The sequence below is a fragment of the Grammomys surdaster genome, unplaced genomic scaffold (genome assembly GCF_004785775.1).
Source record: "Grammomys surdaster isolate TR1022 unplaced genomic scaffold, NIH_TR_1.0 721, whole genome shotgun sequence".
Classification (NCBI taxonomy): Eukaryota; Metazoa; Chordata; class Mammalia; order Rodentia; family Muridae; genus Grammomys; species Grammomys surdaster.
In genome coordinates, this window is record NW_021605140.1 from 868,785 (window position 1) to 890,085 (window position 21,301).

Consider the following 21,301-nt stretch of genomic DNA (forward strand, 5'->3'; position numbering starts at 1 on the left):
GGAGAAGCTCTTTAGATGGGATTGATAGCTCTGATAGAGCCTCCTACACTCTAGTCACTGCCCTACGAGTTAATGGCACCAAGGTCATTAGCTATACATCCACTCTCCTGCGGAGCTAAGGTTGGACGTCCAGAAGACAGGTTGGATTTACTTTGTAGCTTGGAGAAGCCCTGAAGCTCGCAGAGGAACCTCACAGCCATGAGTGTTAGAAAACACCATGACCCCTGTCGGAGCCCGCCTCCCTCCTGTAAGAGCAGGTCACCAGAGATGCCTGCCTCAGGGGAATGTGGGGAAATTAACTGATGTTCCAGAAGATTCTGCAACTACGAAGACTGGACACGTGGAAGCTGCTGACCAGCTAGTTGATACAGATGAGTCTTGGACCCTGTGCCCATGTGGCAATGTTACCCATCATTGCTCTACAATTCAGCCACCAGGATGGAAGCATGCTTCCCTTTTAATTTTCCTTTGAATCTGCCTTGTCTCAACAAGTAGATGGGCCCCACAGAACTCCCCTAGGGCTCTTTACCCCTGGTTCCTCATGCTGCCTGACAAGCTGACAGGCTCCAGGTCCCCTTTCTAGGACCAACACATCCCTCCCTGCAAGTTGCAGTTATGGAGGGAAGAACAGAGCCCCGTGAGACTGGTGTTGTTTATCTCATTAGAACAGGAGGCGCATAACTCAAAGGCCTGTGTGTGGGAAAGGCAGAGGGAGGAGGAAGAAGGAAAGGATGAAGCCTCAGCCATTGTCAGGGAAACCAACCTGGAGGACTGATCCTAGGGTTAGGGGTGGGTTAGAGAAGAGAAAGTAGGAAGCAGGAGATAAGATGAGGAACAATCATCCCTGGCAACCAAGGCCACAGCTACCCCTCCCCCTGTCACAGACCCCCTGTGAAAACTGCAGCACTGTTGCCTAGAGCTGCAGCTCCGGTTCCCACACTCTGCCTGTGTGAAAGTACAGGGTGATTGTCACAGTCATACAGAAATCTGCATGCTTGCTGGGTGAACTGGTTCCATGGAAAACAGCCCCGATGAGCCTGCTCTTTAAGTGGCCGGCAGATTGCACACAAATACCTCGCTTTGACCACGGTCCTAGTTTGTCTGAATACCTCTGACAATGCCTGAGCCAGGAAGAACCTGGAAGACAAAGCGACCTAGAAATGGTACAAAAGGAAACAGAAGAAAGTGCAGCAGGAAAGGGCTGAGAGGTCCTCTCTTGCTCCAGCCAGATTCAAGCGGTGGAAGTTCAAATCCAGTGAGGGGAAAGTTCTTCTGCAGCATGCTAAAGATGGAAAGTAAAGACCTTGTCACCACAGTGGGTCATTAACAGCCTTCACATTGACAGACACATAATAACAAGAGATAGGAATTCTTCACCAAGACTGGGCATTGAGTAGCCATAACCTAACCTTCTCTCCCAACAGTCAGCAGGAGTCATCTCCATCCTGACCCTCTATCCCATGTACCCACTCCTGTTGAATCATCTAAGAAGCTGAGAGAACCAGAGAGGAACGGGAGGGAGCATAGGAAGGAGGCGGAACATCTGCTTGGATCCAGACAACAGGACCAGAGACCACAGACGAAGGACCCAAATGCTGCTGGCCATTCATCACCTGTCCACAGCCCCACCAAGCCAGACAAAACAGGACAGGCTCTACTCAGAGGCATGCAGTACCCAGACACGTGTGGACATTTTCAAATTTTGGCTGCTTAAACCCTCTGAGAGTGCAGGTCAGGGTCAGCTTCTTCTCATTTCCAGCCTTGGTTCAGGTTGGAAATTCCAGAGATCATCAGGGGACAGATCATGAAGAGACCCTCATGGCACAGACATGGCCACACAGATGTTGATGGCCTAAACACTCAGTCCAGAGTTTTCTGGATGGCTTACCAAGCAAGAACTTTCTTTGTGGTTCTGGGAACTGAACCCAGGGTCTTTTGTATATGCTAGGTAAGGTCTCTACCACTGAGCCATATCCCAGCCTTTCTTGAACGGCTTGTGTCTGTGTGACTGAGTACCCTGGAGCAGGAACCATGAGGGCCAGTGGTTATTTCCTTCCTGTATTTCTGAGTCTTGTTTAATTCTGGTTGAGTTTATATGAGAATTCCTAGATGTGCTTTGCCAAATATGGTGTGCCAAGTGTGCGGACACTAGCAAGGGCATGCTTCCTGCCACCCCGGCTCTTTCAAAACCAGTAGGGGAGACACTAACATGCAGGCAATTGATTATATGACCTTGGGGGAAATACAAGGAATTGGGATCCTATAGGAAAGGCCATTAAACCAGTCTTGGTACATCAGAGAACACAGGCAAGCAGCTAGTAGATGCTATTCAGGCCAGAGGGTCTCAACAGACTTTAAATCAATCTATAAAGTTCCCCAAAAACAGTTGTTGCATTTTCTTAAAGGCCTACTCCCTTCAGAGCAGAGGTCTGGTATGAATTTTGGGCTCTGGAATTTCAGAGTTCTCCAGGTATTCGCTGTTTCCGCTGATTACAGAGTCACTAGCCCATAATGAGTGGTGACCACTGGGGCTTGTTCTGTGATACAGAGGAGTGAGCCAGTATCTGGGTCCTTGCTGAAATCCCCCCCCCCCCCAGGGGGGCTTCCCCAGAGGTAGCTTGAGTACCTGGATGGGATCCAGAGTGAATGCATCTATTCAGGAATGACAGGACCAGACATAGCATCTTCTTCAAGTGGGTCACAATGGGAACATGGAGCTATTTCTGGGGACAATTTCTCTCAGAGAGAGGTCACGGTTGCCCCCTTTCTCCATGGCCAGGGAGCTCAAGGTTACTTATTTGATTCATTTAGCTTTGTAGCCACTTGGCACAGGCTGATCCTTAGGCCTTTCAGCTCCTGAGAATCAATGGGGTAGAGATACACATCTCCAATATATTACCATCCTGCAAACCACGGGAGCAGCTGTATCCCTAAAGTGGTACTTAGCATACTTCTTACGGTTACATGAGAAGTTTGGATCCTTTACTCCCAGTATGGCTGCCTCTGCTTTGCATCCAACTCAACAAATGAGTAAAGATGGCAAATGAGCTTATGGAAACTGTTCCCCCACTTAACTTTTATGTTGTTGTTGTTGTGGTGGTGGTGTGTGTATATGCATACACATATGTATGTATGTATGTATGTATGTATGCATGCATGCATGCATGCATGTGTATGTGTACACATGTGATTACTCATGCATGCACATGGAAGCCAGAGATTGACTTAGGGAATCTTTCTCATCCTTCTTTACCTTATTTTATTTTTGAGACAGAATTGCTCAGTGAACCCAGAACTTGATGTTTGCCTCCACTGGCTGCCAGCAAGCCCCTGGGATCCATCTGTCCTCACTCCTCCTCCCTAGCACTTGGGGTTAGAGACATGGGCCTTCTAGTGTTGGGAATTGAGCTCAGGTCCTCACACTAGTATAGCAAGTGTCCTACTCACTGAGCCACCTTCCCTCCCTGCCCCCTGGAGCTGGTGTAGCAAGTGTTCTACTCACTGAGCCATCTTCCCTCCCTGCCCCCTGGAGCTGGTGATATTAGAAGCCAAATGTAGATAGAAACTGCTTTTGGGAGACAGTACATGCTTGCCCATCTCATGGACTTCTGAGCAGAAGTTCATCCTATGGACTTTTGGATTTCTGAGGCCTAGCATGTAGGGACACAGAACGTGCAAGTGGGTATCCAGGACAGGCCGTGCCTCCGTGAGTTGCCCAGGTCATTTTCTGGTCTCTGTGAATGGCTATTGGAGGGAGAACACTATAAGAAGAGCTGGCTTTTTCGATGCTGTGTCTCTGAAATGCTTTTAGCCGAGGCTATCTCTCAGCTAGGCTCACTGACTTCTGCTGTTCCTCTTTGAAGGAACATTTTGGGTCTGAAGGTCCTCAGGTATCCTCTGAGGCCAGGTAGTATGGTTTTGCTCAGGTTGGTTGTTATAGGGGTGTTTACTGCAAGCTGCACCCGTGTTCCCAGAAAGAACAACTGAAGCTTTATTATATAAATTTGGAGGCAAATAGCTTTGGCTCGTTCTCCGACTAGCTCACATCTTAATAATCCCATTTATTCGAATTTAAGTTCTGCCGTGTGGCTGGTTACCTCTGTTCAGCTTTATCCGGCTGGCCTCCTTCTTGTGCCAGGGCACAATTCTCCTGGGCTTGGCTCTCTCCCAGAATCCTCTCTTCCTACTGGATGGTCCCACCTTCTATTCTATCCTTTCGTATAGGCCATAGGTTTTGTTTGTTTGTTTTGACAGGCGATGTATCCATACAGTACACAAGAGATTCTCTCTATAGGTGGTGGCTCTGTCTGGCAATGGGTCTGCTGAAAAGTGTGATGTCCTATGGTGTACTGGAGGTCACAGTAGATATGCCTTGACTCTCCTGTGGCTCAACGGGGTGACACTAACAAGCTCCTTCACCTCTCTGTGCTTTAGTTGCCTCTCACTGTGAATGACAAAGTTGGGGAGAGGAAGCTGTAATGTCCATTCTGGTCTGTAGCCTTTTATCTTTACACTGTGTCTGTCCACAGGCCTTGCTCCGGGCCAACTGTACACATACCCTGCCCGCTGCTGGCGTAAGAAGCGACGATTGCACCCACCAGAGGACCCAAAGCTGAGACTCCTGGAAATAAAACCTGGTGAGTGTCCTGTGTCCACATGGTGAGTTTCTTCTTGGGCTGAGGCAATTGCAGCTCCATTGCTAGAAGAATGCTTGTCACGTATGTGCAAAGTCTTGAGTCCAACCCCTATACATAAAAAAAAAGTAAGACAAAGTAATAAAACAAACAAAAACGCTCAACAGGGTAAGGTTCTGGCAGAAGAACGGTGCTCATAAGGTACACAGAAATGTGCAAGCGCTCACTCTGTATGTAAATATTTCCCGCTGCCTTCCGAACTCCTCTGGGCTTTGGGATCTTGTGCCCCTCATCTCCGTTGTCACCCTTGAGAAACAAAGCTGGCAGTAGCAGGGCCAGGCCTCAGTGATCTCCCTCCTTACCAGAGCCCACTACAAAGTTTGGTTCAGGCCTTCCCTCCCTTGTAACATCAACAAAGACGCTTTGACCCAGGTATGCTTTCTCAAGGAATCAGGAGTCCTTTGGGGGCCACCTCACACAGCCCCATATCACTTTTTGGAATGAAAAGGTTAGCTCGTTAAATCTAGACCTTGCTTTGGTCTAGATTGGTGTGAGTCAGGTTGTAAAATGTATCCCTGGGGTGCAGGCATCTTTACCTTGACTCATCTGTAACTTCGGTTACTTGGCCATCTGTCTTCACATTCCTGTCTGGGCTGCAGAACATGACAGAGCCAAGGCAAATGTCCTCTCACCGCAGACCCCTGCTCAGTATGTGAGGTCCTTAGTTCTCATGGAACCCCTTAATGTTCGGATGGTTTCTTCTGCTTTGGACTCCACCCAGTGTATGGGTAAAAATGACAAGTAAAATGTCAAACGAGTAACTGGCTTTTTAGTCACAGAACTGTCCTCAGTGTGATCAGGGCTGGAGGGCAGCACAAGTACCATCACCCCAGCATGCACCAGTCCAGGGTTGATGGGGGCTCTCTGGTGTTTTTGTTCCATGCTTGTATTTTCTTTCTGAATTGCAGTGTGTGTGTGTGTGTGTGTGTGTATGTGTGTGTGTATGTGTGTGTGTGTGTGGCACTTTTCCATGTCTTGTTTTGTTTAGGTACCTAATAGACACGTGTGGCTCATGGAGGTGTATTGGTCAGTGTGGTTCTAGGACCACACAGAAGATTTGACCTTCAAGTAGCAACTGTAATAGTAGCATCTGGAGGCAGCATGAGCTTGAGGCCAGCCTGGGTGATGTAGTGAGTTCTAGGTCAGGCTGGGCCATATATAGGACTCTATCTAAACAAACAAACAAACAAACAAACAACAAACAACAAACACAAAACAACCACAAACATGAAAGATTGCATTGGGTGAGTGGCACACACCTTTAATTTCAGCACTCTGGAGGCAGTCAGGTGGATCTCTTTGAGTTCGAGGCCAACCTGATCCACATAGCAAGTCTGTTGGTCATAAAATCAAATACATCTAGCATAAAAGAACAGAAGGCATCACTAACCCCAGCTCCTTACTTTATTGCAGTACAGCCAAATTAAGAAACTCGTTCAAAAACCACACAGGAATTCCTATGGGCCCGGCCTGGAATCCAAATTTATTGAGTTCCTATTCAGGAACTTTTTCTGCTGCTATGTGCTGCAGATAGGTCTCTTTAGACATTTACTTTATGAGTATAAAATTAATGTATGTATTGAATATTCAAATACACCAAGAGATGGTTTCAATTCCTTCAGTTGTAAGTGTTACAAGCTCAAACCTAATTAACCTATACCAAAAATGGAAAATAGATACACACAGAACAGTAATCCTGGGTGCCCAAACCTGTTACGGGGGCTGGATATCTTGTGGTGTGTGCAGCATGCTCTTTTAATGGAGAGGTCCCAGACTCAGCACCTAGCAGGAGAGTCCCCTTCCCCAGCTGTGGCAGAGAATCCCTAGAGAGGACTGAATAGCTGGCTTGGTTCATGTCTGCCTCACAAATTCTTGTCATCTAGAGGCCTGAGTCACCACCTTCCTCAGCAGTGGCTTCTGATTAGCATAGTGCTTGGCATAGCCCTTTCCAAAATTTTCCTCCACTCAGCAGACACCTGCTCCTACCTGGAGCTTGATGGTGCTTAGGGAGGGGATGGAGGGGAACAATGTTTTAAGCTTATTTCATAGGTGAGAGCAGTCAGCCTGTGGACAGAGTCAAGCGTGTTTACTGTGTGGATCATGTGTTTAAGGAGCCCTGGACCACTGTTCGTGGGACTGAGGCAAAAGCAATTTTTGAGGGTTTGATCTGTCTGTGGATATTCACATTAGATATGCTGGCCCCCCAGCATCTGCTTCCTGTCCGTGGCTGAGTGGGAGCAGCTGTGTTTATAGGTGCTGGAGACCTGCCTCCATCCTTGGCTCGCCATGATGGCTGAGGGAGAAGGTGGGGCTGGTGGGTTTTGGTAGCAGTTCCCTCCAGCACACAGTGGCTGTATCTGAGACTCCTGGAAAGACTTCTAAAATCTCTGTTTCAATCATGAGTGGCTGTACCAACTTCAGAGAGAAAGGACCAAAGATGCTCAGGGTTCTAGAGCAGGATCTGTTCTGGAGAGAACACTCATGGCTCTGTGAGTGTGGACTCTTACAGATGTCCTTATCCCCCAGTGGCTGCAGCTGCAATGTCTTGGGAGGCCTGTTCTTCCAGTCAGGGCTCAGGTGCTGAGACACAGTAAACAGCTGAGGTTGGGAATCAGGAACTTTAGAGTCATCCATGCTTCTCAGAGACACTCGGTCCTGCTTTGGAAAATCAGACCTACTATGAAACCCATGAAACCAGACACCCAAACCCCCAAGCCTTTGGGCAAGTGCCAGTTATTTGTCAGGCTTTTCTGAGTCTGTACTGCTTGGTGCTCAGAATCCCTCTGCAAGTGGCAAGAAAAGATGCCTAAACGATAGCCTTACCTGGAAGCAGCCAGGATAAAGTACCATCAAAGCAGCATGCCATGGTCTTCCTGGAGATGATACAGGATGGCATTTGGATTTGTGTGTGTGTGTTGTATGTATATGAATGTACATGTGAGTCTGTGTTCGTGTGGTTGTTCCTCCATACAGAAGCCAGAGGTCAATCTTGAGGGCCAATCCTTGGGAAGCATTCCCCTTGTTTTAGAAGACAGGGCCTCCCTTGGCCTTGAGCTTGCTGATTCAGCTGGTCTAGCTGCCCACTGAGCCCCAAGAATTCTTTCTCTGCCTCGTCAGTGTTGGGATTACACGGACATGAAATGGTACCTAGCTTTTAGATCTTATTTCTTTTTAAATATAGATTCTGGCTATTGAACTCAGGTCTTCAGGCTTGCATGTAGGCACTTTAATGACTGAGCTATCTCCTCATTCTAACACATGGGCCAAAGTTTCAAGAATATACCTTCAACATGGGCTTCCGTGAGCACACAGACACCTTTGGGCAAAAGGTCTGTCTCTGTCTCTGGCTGGTTTCCTATGATAGGATGTCATTTCCGGTGGGTAGGGGAATGCAGCCCCTCTCCAGTGCCCTCATGGGGGTGGTGCAGCCTGCTTACTTCCTAATGTCTCTGCCTTCATCATTTATAAGATGCAGTTTCTACTTAAGGGACCTCTTTTCTGGGAGTATGTCCTCTCTAAACAGATTTGGACAATATTTTTAAATGGTAATTTCTTAATTTTATTCCATTTGATTTGGGCTCTAAGAGAGCTCAGAGTTTTGATTGATACCACAGGGTGTAACTCAGAGGAGAATCACTGATGGAGTCTCTGGAGGACTTGCTATAAATTCTATTAGGTCAGCTCTGTGTGTGTATGTATGTGTGTATATGTGTGTGTGTGCATGTGTGCTTGCATGTGTGTATGTATATGTGTGTATAAATGTGTATGTGTGTATATATGGATACATGTGTGTGTGTGCATGTGTGCATGCATGTATATGTGTTTTATGTGTGTGTACATGTGCATAAGTGTTTATGTATATGTGTGTTTATATGTGCATGTATGTATGTATGTATATGTGTCTGCACATGTGGGCATCCATGTATATGTGTGTATGTGTGTACATGTATGAATGTGTACATGTATGTGTGTGTGCATGCGTGTGCATGTTTATGTGGGTATATTTGTGTGCATGTGTGTATGTATATGTAATGTGTATATGTGTGTGAGCAGGTGTGTATAAATGTGCGTATGTGTGTAAGTATATATATACATGTACCTATATGTGTATGTACGTGTGTGTGTGTGTGTGTGCATGGGCTTGCCACAGTGAGGAAAACAGAGAGGGACAGGGAGGGATATGGTTCTTCCTGTCTATGACAGTGGAGAGTAGTCTTAGTAGCCCCTTTAGTATTTAAAAAGTACTGGCTCAGAGTTGAGAAAATAACTCAATAAGGAGCTTGCCAGGCAAGCACCTCTGACCTCAGTGCCAGGGAGGCAGAGGCAGGAGGCTTCATGGGCCTTAGTGCTCTATGTTAAGTGAGATCCTGTCTTAGAAAGAGGGGGGGAGGTGGAGGTAGAGGACCAGTAAGATGACTCAGCAGGTGACAGTGCTATTGCCAAGCCTGATGACCTGAGTTTGACTCCCTGAACCTACAACAGTGGGAGAGCCCAGACTTCCACAGGCCACGCGCGCACACACACACACAAATCCACATAATACAACAAAAATAAGATGGAGCGTGATTGAGGAAGAAACCCTCTGGCCTTCACACATGTGCACATATATGTGCATATACACAAACATGTACATACACACGTGAACACACATACACACAAAACACAGGTCTATTGAACTAGACATTTATTTGCTACTTCTATATCATGAATAGTGTCTTAGTTACTGTTTTTACCACTGTGAAGAGATACAGTGACCAAGGCAATTCTTGCAAAAGAAGGCATTTAACTGGGGGCTTGCTTACAGTTTTGAGGGCCATTCTCATTCAAATACCACACATAGTATATGTAATTTAATTTTTAGCTATATATTATCTAAATTATAAGCATGTTTAGTTATTGTGGCATTGCTCATACTCACAATAAGCAAAGATCAGAAACTATTCTAGAACCCTTTGATGGGTCATAGTTAGATGCACATTGCATTCATAAAATGGAATAGTATTTTATTTATTATTTTAAAATTATAGGCCAGTGAGGAGGCTCAGCAGGTCAAGGCACTCACCAAACAAACCAAGGAACCGGCGTTTGATCCTTAGAACCTATGTAGAAGTGTAAGGAGTCAATCAACTCCACAAGGTTGTCCTCTGACTTCCATATGTGTGCTATGGCACGTGTGCTCTCCCCCCCTCACATATATGCGCACACACACACGCACACACACACGCATACCCATACATACATGCATGCAAGTACACACTGATAATACAACTTTTAAAAAGTGACTCAAGAAAATCAAAGATGTCTAAAATATATGAATAACTGGGAAAATAAATTGTGTAACAACATACAACATATATAATCTTTGGACAAAACTTTCTGAAAAATCAATAATTTATCCGCCCTGGACTGAATCGCTTTAAATGCACAGAAACTAGAACAGTGAATTTGACAACGTTCAAGATTCTTGGGCTCACTGTTGACACCATCCTGGAGTGCCTCATCTGCTTGTGAGAGAAGGGACCCTGGTCTGTGTGAACTCAGGGTCTCTGCCTGGGGCTTGATGGCCCCATGTCATGAGTATCCTCCATGTCAGATCTTCCAGAGACAGGCCTCTGTGAGCATCATGTCCACCTGCAGTTTGTTGTCCTCCTTGTGCTCCTGCAGATCCTCGTGGGCTAGGTGCATGATAGCTCTTCCTGTGTGTGGACTAAGTTGATGGGTTGTCAAGGAACTAGGTCCAGGCACAGGGAGGGAGGCTGTATTTGGTGGTCTAGAGATCCCCTGAAGAAGGTTCTGGGCATGGCTCCCCTGTACTTCCTGAAGGACAGTGCTCATCCTCACTGAGGAGGCCCCCAGAGCAGGGATAAAAAGAGCCGCCTCCTCATCTGGTTGTCCTTAAGTCCTATGCTCCTGGCCAGAGTTACAGCTGGATGGAGGGGCTCCTCGCTCTGGCTGCTCTCATTCCACCTCTGTCACTGTGACTATGTCTCCCTCCTATATTTATTTCTTGTTGGGAAGACAGATGTGTGATGTGGGAAGAACTCTTTGGAGTCTCAGAGTATCCATATTGTCCCTGGATCTCTGAGTCTCTCAAGCCCTCACCCTTACCTCCAATTTATCATGAGTAAATGTCCCACAGCCTCCCACCTGCCTGGTGTCTGAAGGACAACCCACACAACACAATTTCTCTCAGTCGACTTACAATTGAGGACAGTATTCTCTGTAGCTTGCACTTGGTCACAGAGGCAGCACAAAGCGTTTTGCCTTGTAGAGATGTCACAATTCTTCAACAGGAAATCTGGGACTAGTGGGGGGCCTTCTCCTTGTCCCTTCTCCAAAGACAGAGCTCTCTCCTTGAGGGGGAGAGTGTCAGCAGAGGCGAAAGCTGTAAACAGGGGCAGGTAGTGGGCAAAAGCTACTTCATTCAAAAAGGAGCCTTTAACCCTCCCTCCCTCCCTCCCTCCCTCCCTCCCTTCCTTCCTTCCTTCCTTCCCCTCCCCTCCTTCTTCTCTCTCCCCCTCCCCCCTGCTCAATACAAGGTCTCACTATGAAGCTCTGGCTGTCTGGAACTCACTCTGTAGACCAGGCTGAACTCAATCTAACACAGATTCACCTGCCTCAGCCTTCAGAGTGCTGGGACTAAAGGTATATAACACTAAACCTTTTTTGGGGGGAGGAGAATTATTCCTTAATATCTCTCGGGATTAAATGCTTAGCTAATTGAGCATCTTTCAACTCCAGACCTTTGGTCCCTGTGGTCCTTGGAAGATTCATGTTAGAGAATGGGAAACTGTGGTGCAGAGTAGGAAGTGAATTTCTCAAGCATGTTGGTGGTGAAGCCAAGGGACACTAACAGGAGCAGGTCAGGACTGGCACTGTTCTCTCTAGGACCTGACACACACACACATCCAGGTGCTTGAAAATGTAGGTTTTTTTTTTTTTTTTTTTTAAAAAATCCAAATCTTTCCTGCTCCCTGCGAACCTGAGGCCTTGTCAGCTGCACCCCTGGCCTGAAACCCTCAGGCTCTTTGCCCTCCTTGCTGAATCTCAAGGGTAACAGGAGGGAAGGCTGCCAGAAATGGGCTCTGGTTCCTTCTCATTTTCTTGTTTTGGGCAGCCTTTCAATGACTGGGGATGAATGACCAGGATATACTTCCTTCCTTCCTCTGGCTGCTCGGGGAACTGACAGGAGGGTGGGAGGCCTGAAGGAAACTATAGCTCAGGATGCCCCAAAGCAGAGAAAGTCATAAGCCAGCCAACAAACCAGGGGCAGAGAAAGTCATAAGCCAGCCAACAAACCAGGGACAAAGACCCTCAGAGGGGAGCCCCCAAGGGAAAAGGTTCAGGAGGAGGTCTGAGCCTGCCCAGGGTGCTGTCCCTGCTGCGCTGAACTGCCAGAACTCTACAGATGGGAGCAGGCTGTGGCCAACTTCCCCAGCTCCTGCAAATCCTGCATCTTAATTAGTTCCCTACTGTTTTTGTACATGGCCCACATTTTAATAGTCTCTCGGCTTCTTCCACCATTTGCTCTCTGATGCTTGATGTGATTTCTCTTCTCCCCAAGACAGTTCCCCCGGCTCCTCTGACACCCTCCCGTCCAGGAACAGCTTAAGGAGCGCTGATGTGCCAAGCATGTAGGTTGAGATTGATGGGACTGTCGGTGGGCTCCCGTGCCCCCCAGCCCTCCCCCTCTGCCAGGCACTCCTTAGATGGATGAGTCGGGTGGGGGTGGACACAAGGGAGGGCAATGGAGAAGAGACAAGTAAAGCCCTGAGCTAGGTGTGAGCCAGTGGCCAGTGTGACCTTCTGCCAGGCCTGCCACGGATGCTGCTGTGTCCTTCCAAGGGAGAAGGACATTGGCTCCCACCCCCCCATCTGTCAGTGTTTATCTGCCTCTGTGTGGGGGTTTCTGGGCTTGGTATGGCCAGGAGAATGGATGCCTTCAAGTGCATCAGGGGAAATGACCTGTCATTTATCTCTCTCCTGCAATGTCAGAGCCTGCAGCCATCCATCCTAGATGCCTGCATTGGCCGCCTCTTCTGCTGCTGGTGGCCCCGTGAGTAAGGTATCTGGGCAGGCCTCTGGTCTACCTCATGCTGCAACTGCCTGTGCCCCCAGCACCTGCTCCCTGGCTTCCCTGAAGTCTCAGGTGGCAGAACTGGGGTCAATAGAATTTAGGCACTGTTTTGGTACTGCTTGTATTCCTGGCAAGGGACAAAGGCCTAGAGCTAGAGGTGGGCAGGGTAGCCACATGGCTGCCTCAGTTTCCAGATGGGTCAGGGGGTCCCATGTTTAGAGCAGGGGGCTCTAAGCCTGAGACTCATTTAAGTCTACTCTTGCACTTGTCTCCTCCCACCTCTGTTTTCTCACTGAGAGGTACAGGGCAGGGACCCATCTTCTTCTTCACCTGCATCCCTAGAAACCAGCACAAGGCCTGGTCCAAGGCACGTGAATGGTGAAGATTTGTTAAATGAAGCTCGGGGAACATACTGAGTTCTCATATGTCCTTTCACGGATGAGGGAAGTTGAGAGGGGGAAAAGCCTTGACCCAGAGCCGGGCTTCCTGTCCAGCTTTGTCATTGTCCTGGGTCTATATTTAGTCATAGGTTATAGACCCCTTTCATAGTCTCATAATCTACTGGAGAAAGAAAACACTGAATAGATATCACCAGGCCTGGATCCAAGTTCAGATCCCTCAATCACTAGCTTTGGGAGTTTGGACAGTTACCTGGGAGATCAGACCCTGATTCTTCACATATAAAATGTGGGTAATGGTAGATTTTTAGGGCCGTTCTAAAGGCCATGAGGTGTGGAGGCTGTATGGAGAGGCACAGAGATGTTGCCTCCCCAGACACTGTGGAGTGAGCTCAGGGGACCTCCACCAAGGCTGTAACACTTCTCAGTATCAGCGAAGAGATTATTACAGACAGCTTGCTGCACTGCAGGGAAATTGTGTGCTGTCTGGTCTGGAGCCAGGAGCACATTATATCTCTGAATTCTCCCCCAAAGCCCCATTCTAGCATCTCCTATGTTGAAGAGAGTTCTTGGAACCTGGTTGTAGGACCCACTGTCTGCTTTTGCTATAGCTGTTGTCCTGTGATACGGCAGGGCACATAGCTGCGATGTGAGACGCTAGGCAGGCCCATAGGCCTGAAGCTCATCTTCTGCCCTTGGAGAAAGCTGCTCTTCTTTCTTTTGGAGAACCATTCCTCTGTGGACTTGCCCAGATAAAGAATCCATACCTTTATCTCCTTGGTCTCCCTGGCATCGGGCATCTGTCCTTGACAGATTTGTACATAAAGAAGCCTGCTTGGGGACCAGGGCACTCACTCCTGCCCTGGGGTCTGAGAAGGAGAATCTAAGCTCCCTGAGGACAGAGCTTTGCCCTTCTTCTGCTCCCTCCCAGCACAGGCGTATCCTGGGCTCTGTAAGCAGTGCAGAACCTCCTACGTGGTCTCCCCATTCCTGTCTGTACCCTCCTTCAGAGTGATCCTGTTACTATATAGGCATCCTCCTGCCTTGCTCTGCCCAAAACCTCCTGTGGCTTACCATCGCACTCAGGTTGGAAGCTGATTTTCTCGCTGCCACCTACACAGCACTTCAAAGTTCCTGTAACTCAGTGAGCTGACCTTCTGTGAGTGCCCCCCTACCCCCAACTGTGTATGTTTCTGGCAAATGGCAGCTTCAGGGCAGACACACTTAGAGCTTCCTGGTACCTGTGATGTCTTTGCATGGCTATCAGAACAGGCCCCTTCTCAGTTCTCTTCTAGGATCAGGGTTTCCTGGCCATATTTAAAAGTATCTGTCACTTTCCTATCACCCCTATATGCTAGTTTTTCTGAAGCACCAATTACCAAATGCCAGATCGTAGACTTCACGCACTCACTCCTTATATCCCTCTCTAACTGTATCATTTCTTATGAACTTGAATGTAAGTTCTATGAAGGCAGGGATTTTTGTAATTCACAGCTGTGCTCCCAGCATCTGGAACAGCTTACTCCATAGTAAGTACTCGGCCACTATCTGTCAAATAAATGAACAAAGCAGGGTGCTTTCCACTGTGCTGCTGTCTGCTGTTTCTCCTCCAAAGCTGCAGGGGGCTCTACCCACCCTTGGCAGTGGGGCAAGGCCCGTCTCTCTGCTTGGAGCTGTGCTCATGCTCCAACTCTTCTGTCCCTTTAACTGCTCCAGATTCTGCCTGGTTGCTTCTCTTTTTCCTGAGCCATACCCATTCTTGCGAAAGTTGGATCTCACCATGTTCAGTAGCCTGAGAATGTTGGAAGGCAAGGCGTTTGGGTTGAGGTGCACAAGAACAGGGAGGATGGAGGTGGAGGAAAGAAGGGAGCCTGGCTCTGGACCATCGACTGGGCTCAAACCCTTTATAGCTGCTCTCTCATTTGCTCTTTAACATCAGTGGGAGGTGGGCTTTGTCCTCTGAGTTTTACAGATGAGGCAATCAAAGCCAACTGTGTGATTTAGAGTAGTAGAACTGAAATTTTATTCCCAAACATTCAGCTGCCTCCGTCCCTTTGAACTACTTTGTATTAATTTTTTTATAGACAGTATTTCATGTAGTACAAGCTGGTCTCGAACTTGCCGTGTGGTCAAGAATGGTCTTGAAATCCTGATCTTTGTTATAGTGTGCCACCACACCCGTTTTATACACTGCTGGGTATGGAACCCAGGACTGCATGCATGCCAGGCCAAGTTTTATAAAGGTATACTTGTGTGTGTGTGTGCTCAGTAAGATACATATAGATGTATCTATGTGCATGTATCTTACGTATATGATACTATAGGATTAGTTACAGGATTAGTTTTTTTGTGTGTACTCACAAATACATATAGATGTACCTGTGAATCTGTATGAATGTTTCATACACATATGCATATGTTCATTCTACTACGAGTGTGTGTGTGATCCTGGAGGTTGAATGTAGGATCTTGGGCATGGTAGGCAAGTGCCCTAGCAGTGAGCCACATTTCCACCCAACCTGATGTCTGATGTCAGTGGACACAGTAAAATGATTAGATAAGGCTAACGAATGTGTCTAACACCTCACATAGTTGATCATTTCTCTGTGTGTATGTGTGTGTGTGGTGTTAAGAACACTCAGATGTACTCCTTCAGCAATTTTAAGTACCACAATATATTGTTAATAACAAGTCACCATTCTGTGTCCTGGATCTCCAGGATGCATTCATCCTCCCTACCGGAAACCTTATAACCTCCTCCAATGGGTCTCACACACCTCGGAAATGTCTCTTCCACTTAGCCTATGTCTACCATAATGCTTCTCTCCGTCCTTCTTGAGAGACTGTGCTGATCCTGCAGGCTGGCCTAGTGGTAATTTTCCTTTGATATCATGGATGTTTCTTTGGGCCTAAAGTCCGTGAATCTGTGGAAATGCTTCTTTGTTGTACTAACCTCAAACTCTATTAATGTGTCTATTTAGAGGAATGTGGGCAGGTTCAGCAGGGGCCACCAGGGGGGATGATGGCTCTCCTCTTGTGTGGATAGCCTGGGATTCTAACACAAGCTGTAACAGGGACTGAGAACAGCAGCCTGGGTCCTTAACATGAACTTTGTTTCTTTTGAGCTTTATGAGTCCCAAACCAGGGAGTCAAATGCTTCCAAGAAAAGGCCTTCCTAGGGAACGAGGAGCTGGATCCCTGGCTACTATTGTAGGAAATCTGGTATCCTTTCCCCCTTTCTCTCCATGAGCCCAAGAGTCTGCCAGGATAAATGAAATCCTGATTCTTAAGCTTCCTGCTCCTTGGTGTAAGTTAATATACAAATCCAAGGACATATGATGAGCTTAACTCCTCAGAAATAATAAGCACACAGAAGAGAGAATGGCACATTTGTATTTTTAAAGAAAACCTAGAGACAGTTATTTAAAAAACAACCATGACAACAACAAAATCCCTGGGCACTCATGGGCTAGCAGGAGGTTTTTTTTTTTTTTTTTTTTGCCATTGTCTGTGGGCTCTCCCCCTCCCTCTATACCATGACTCTATCTCTAGGCCCCTGCGTCAGAGGGAGCCCATGATGGATGGACGGATGGATGCGCCTTGTCGGGGTGTTTCACCACAATTTCCCTTGGGGCAGCCTGTCTGTTGGCAGAGCCCAGCCTCCCGAAAGATGGTATCTCTTGCAAACTCGACAGCTAACAGACAGCTTCTCTCTTTGTATATTTCCCCAAAGAAGACCTGTCTTAATCTGTTTTTTTTTTTATACAGCATATTTTATTATAATCCATATATGACTTGCAGGTTCCCAGCTCTCCATCCTTAGCCTAATAATGAAGAAGGAGAAGGAGTCAGGGGCTCAGGGAGCCTGTGACATCCAAGGCGTTTGCATTTTTAAATGACCTGGGATTTAATTACTCACTCTGCTCCCATGCCGTACTCTCAGACCCATCGTGCCTGCATCCTGTTAATGAGCTCAGCGGCTCCAACAACCCAGTGGAAGCTTTTCTTTTGGTGCATTGGGTGGCAGGCTTAGGGCACCTGTGTCAAAAGCTTATGGCTTTGATCTGCACCCGAGAGGAAGGCTGCCCTGTCCAGAGCCTGGGGAGAAGCCGCTGTGCTTCACCGGCATTTTTTTTTCTTCCTCTGCTTTTATTTGTGGTGTTTTTTTTCTTCCTATGCTTCAATCCTTATTTGTCTAAGAGTTTTTTTTTCTCTTCTCTCTCTCTCTCTCTCTCTTATTTGGAAACCGATTTGCTTCGGTTTGCACAGAAGCTGTCTCTGGTGTGATGGATCGTGCTGGAAGTCACCCAAGGAGTATCTCTGTTCCCAATTAGAAGTGGAGGCAGAGCTGCCTCCGGGTCCCAAGGAGGTGGCTGGCTTTGGGTGACAGCTGCTGCCACTCTGGAAAGAGTAACGATCCATAGGTTTATATCCATGTGTATAAAATCGGACTAATTTAAAGATGAATTATGTGTGTGCGTTTTGGTCCATTTTCTTCTGATGTTAAATGTTTGATGGCTCCTGTCGGGTTATGTGGTCTCCAACTTTGTGTGAGGTTACACAAGAGAAGCCTTTGAAAGACTCACTGGGTTCTATATCTACATGAGCCATATTAGAATAAAATTCAATCAGTGACATCCCCAGGGGCTCCCAGGAGAGATGTCCTGTGTACATCGTGGGAGAGCTTGGACCTCTCACCTTTCTCCTTGATGTGCGCTGGGACCCCCCTGAGGTTAAGAGGCAGAGAGATTGTACCCTCTGCTGGGTTGTCTTGGGGGTGGGGTTAGCCTTTCATTCTGACTAGTCAAGTTTTACCCACAATGCTTTGCAAACAGGGTTTGCCAGAGGTCAGTCTGAATGCCACTCCTGGAATGGTACTCCATTGGGCATTAAGCAGGCAACATTAAGAACCATGTTTAAATTCCATCCACTTACTGAAAGCAAAATCTTTCTAAGCATTTCTTTTAATGCTGTAAAGCTGCTCTGTCCAGTGGGGTAGCCACTGGCCCCTTGTGGCTTTGGAGCTCTCCTCTGAATTTAGATATGTTACAGGGAGGAACATACATACCAGTGAGGCCTATAAGATTCTAAAATATCACATCAGTTTTCAGATATCAATTTCATATTAAAATGGTAGCGTTTAGGATAGAGAAAATATAAAACTTAATCGTACCTTTTTTTTCTTTTTCAAACAGTAACTAGAAAATTTAGGACGATACTGGCAGCTTTTATTGGATTTCTATTGGAACATTACCACCAGCGATTAAAATTTGGGTAATAATAACTTAGCAGCATTCGTGAGACACTCAAGCTGTCTCGGGTTCTTTGCGTCTATCACCCAATTTTGAACCCAAGTTTTAAAGGGAATGAAACATAAAAATCAATATGCCTCATTGCTTGCGATGTTTCACACACTAAGTTTTGGGGTGGGTCCTTTTGAAGTTTCTTTATACGACATACTACTTTGTTTGAGCCTTATACCAGTGCTATGAGATACATGCCTGTGTCACCTCATGTAACTTACCCACAGAGACTTATATTAAGAAACTACCCCAAGGCAAGCCCGACTAGGCCAGTTTGAAAATGAAACTATATGAGCCAATAAAATATTTTGGCAATTAGGGGAAAATGATTCCACTCTGTCTCTGTGATATTAAGTCCCCCCCTCCTCCCCTCCCTCGTGCTTTGCTTTTCTCCTGAAGGGACTGGACCCTGTTGTCACTGGCTATCCCTTGGAGCCCTTCACATGCCAGGGAGCCCACTGTATCTTCACCACTATGGTTCCATTTTCACTCTTGAGTCGTAGCTCGTACATGCCAGCCAGTCCAGTTAAAGAGGATCAAGTACAGACTGAATGATAGAAGACAGGATAGAGGCATATTTAGTTTTGGGGGGGGGGCGAGAAGAGCGGTAGGCAGGAGGAGGATGTTTCCGGTTTGGTTTCCCTCAGTCGAGGAGCTCCTGAGATGCTCTCACAGAGCAGAGATCAACACAGTGCTGCAAACTGCCCTCAGCCTTAACAGAGATGAGCCTCTCATCCTGAAATCTGAGGACCTCAGGGAGGGTCTAGGAGTGTAGTAGAATGCACAAAGCACTGGAAAGAAACCTTTCCTCTTTCTAGGAAGAAAGAAGGGGCTGGTGGAAGAGCTGCCGTTTTAGAACGATTAGGGAGAAGGGTCCGGAGGTCAAGGCTAGACTTTCCTCCTTCCCAGTCTTGTGATACTAAGTAGGTTCTAAACTTCCTAAGTTGAGCTGCTTCATCTGTAAAATGGGATAAATCTCCACTCTGTGGCGTGATGGGGATTAGGGGACATCTGGCAGTAATAGCTTCCGAATGTTGGATGTTCTTACTTTACCGTACCACGTCCTCTGTGTGTGCACAGTGCCACCAAAGCACCGTCCAGGCTTCATCCGGGCTTGCTACTCACTGATAAGATTATGGAGTCGGGATCCTTGTCCTGATCTTTACAGTGTCTTGAAAGGTCATGATTGCTTTCTTGCCTGCTGGGCAGCTCTTGCTGAAGTTGCTCAACTTTTCTGAGCTGAGTGGCTGTCATCTCATTGGATTCGATGACCGAAACTTTCCTGCTCTAAAACACTGTGCCATTCTGGAAACTGGACACGCTTATTGTCAAAGGCTAAGGGATAAACTTCAAATATACACATAAGATTATTAGAAGTTCGAGGGATGGTGGCCAGGTGTTTGAGGACAGGACACGAGATGACACATCTTAATTATTTGAGATTAGACATTTGGAGGACTTTTCTGGCAGAGAGAGGGAGAGGGAGAGGGAGAGGGGTGAGAGGGGGAGAGAGGGGGCGGGAGGGGGGGAGGGGGGGAGGGCGGGAGAGGGAAACTAATGTATCAACAGAGACGGCTCATTAGAGCACACAGCTGATTCTGACTGACACTCAACTTAATTGTAACATTATCACACATGCCTTCCCTGGCTTTGAGGTGAAGTAACTGCACTCTTGCTGTTTTCCTCGTAGCACCTGAGATAGTTAGTTCATAACTGCACCTTTGTCTTGCAGTTGACATTTATATCTGTATCTTTAAATCATCCAAAGATGGAGTTCCCTCATTATTTGGCCACCTCCTGTGTGTCTGGTTCCAGGACAGTGGTGGCCACATGACAGGCACTCAATAGGTATTTATTGGTCAAATAGATGATAGGTAAGGTTTCACTGGTGGTTGATCCACTGGCTTTGTTTGTTTGTTTTTTAACATGTGTGTCTATGTACATGTGAGTACATGTGAGTACATGTGACATACATGTGTATGTCAGAAGATAACCTATGAGAGTCAGGTTTTTCTTCTGTCATGTGGGTTCTGGGGATTGAGCTCAAGTCATCATGCCTGGAAGCGAGGACATTTACCCATGGAGCCATCTTTCTGGCCCTGGTTGTAGTTGATGTTGGGTATAGATCCTCTCCCCCACCCTGACCCTCTGAAAGTTCTTAAAAGAGACTTCAGATACTTCTTTCTCCAACTTTTTCTGTGGATAGCCGCTCCCGGGCATATGTCTTCAGTTGTAAGGATGCTGGGATGGCCTTCTGTCTCCTGTGTGTTTTGGTGGAGGACATGGCAGGTGGCATTCCAGTGGGGCCTGATGAGCCTGGTGAGTGGGCTGGGATTGGTGCCACCTGCTTCCATTCTCCCTTCTAGATGCTCTCATTGTCCTTACTGGGATCTGTGTCCTAGAAAAGCTGACGGAGGTCTGCCACAGCAGCCCAGCCCTTGCCCACAGGCTTTGGCTTGGAGTTGGCCAATGTGAGAGGAGGCAGCGCTTGTGTGGTTGGATCTTGGTTGATTCTAGCCCCAGTCCTGTGTGGGATTTCAGAGGGACTCTCTCTCTGTCCCTCTGGGAATGACAGTGCCTCTGTCACCATCCCTTGTTGACTCCCTTTGGTCTATCCACACTTCTGTCAATGATCCCTGCTTTAAATGAGAGATTGGTTTCACTTAGTTGTTCTTAGGGTCATTTAGCTGGCATGGACCACATATCTAATGAGTGTATGTGCGTGTGCGTGTGTGTGTGTGTGTGTGTATGTTTGTGTGTCAGTGTGTGTGTATGTGTGTGTATATGTGTTGTGTATGTGTGTGTATGTGTGTGTATATGTGTGTATGT

The 21,301-nt window shown here is 47.1% G+C and overlaps 1 protein-coding gene across 1 annotated transcript in view; it reads left to right on the plus strand.

Moving 5' to 3' along the window:
• Positions 1-21,301, plus strand: part of LOC114633593 (zinc finger protein DPF3-like) — a 212,077-nt gene that overhangs the window by 129,068 nt on the left and 61,708 nt on the right. The window contains exon 3 of the mRNA XM_028782157.1: positions 4,530-4,637. Coding sequence (XP_028637990.1) covers positions 4,530-4,637 — 108 coding nt within the window. The remainder of the gene's footprint in view (positions 1-4,529; positions 4,638-21,301) is intronic.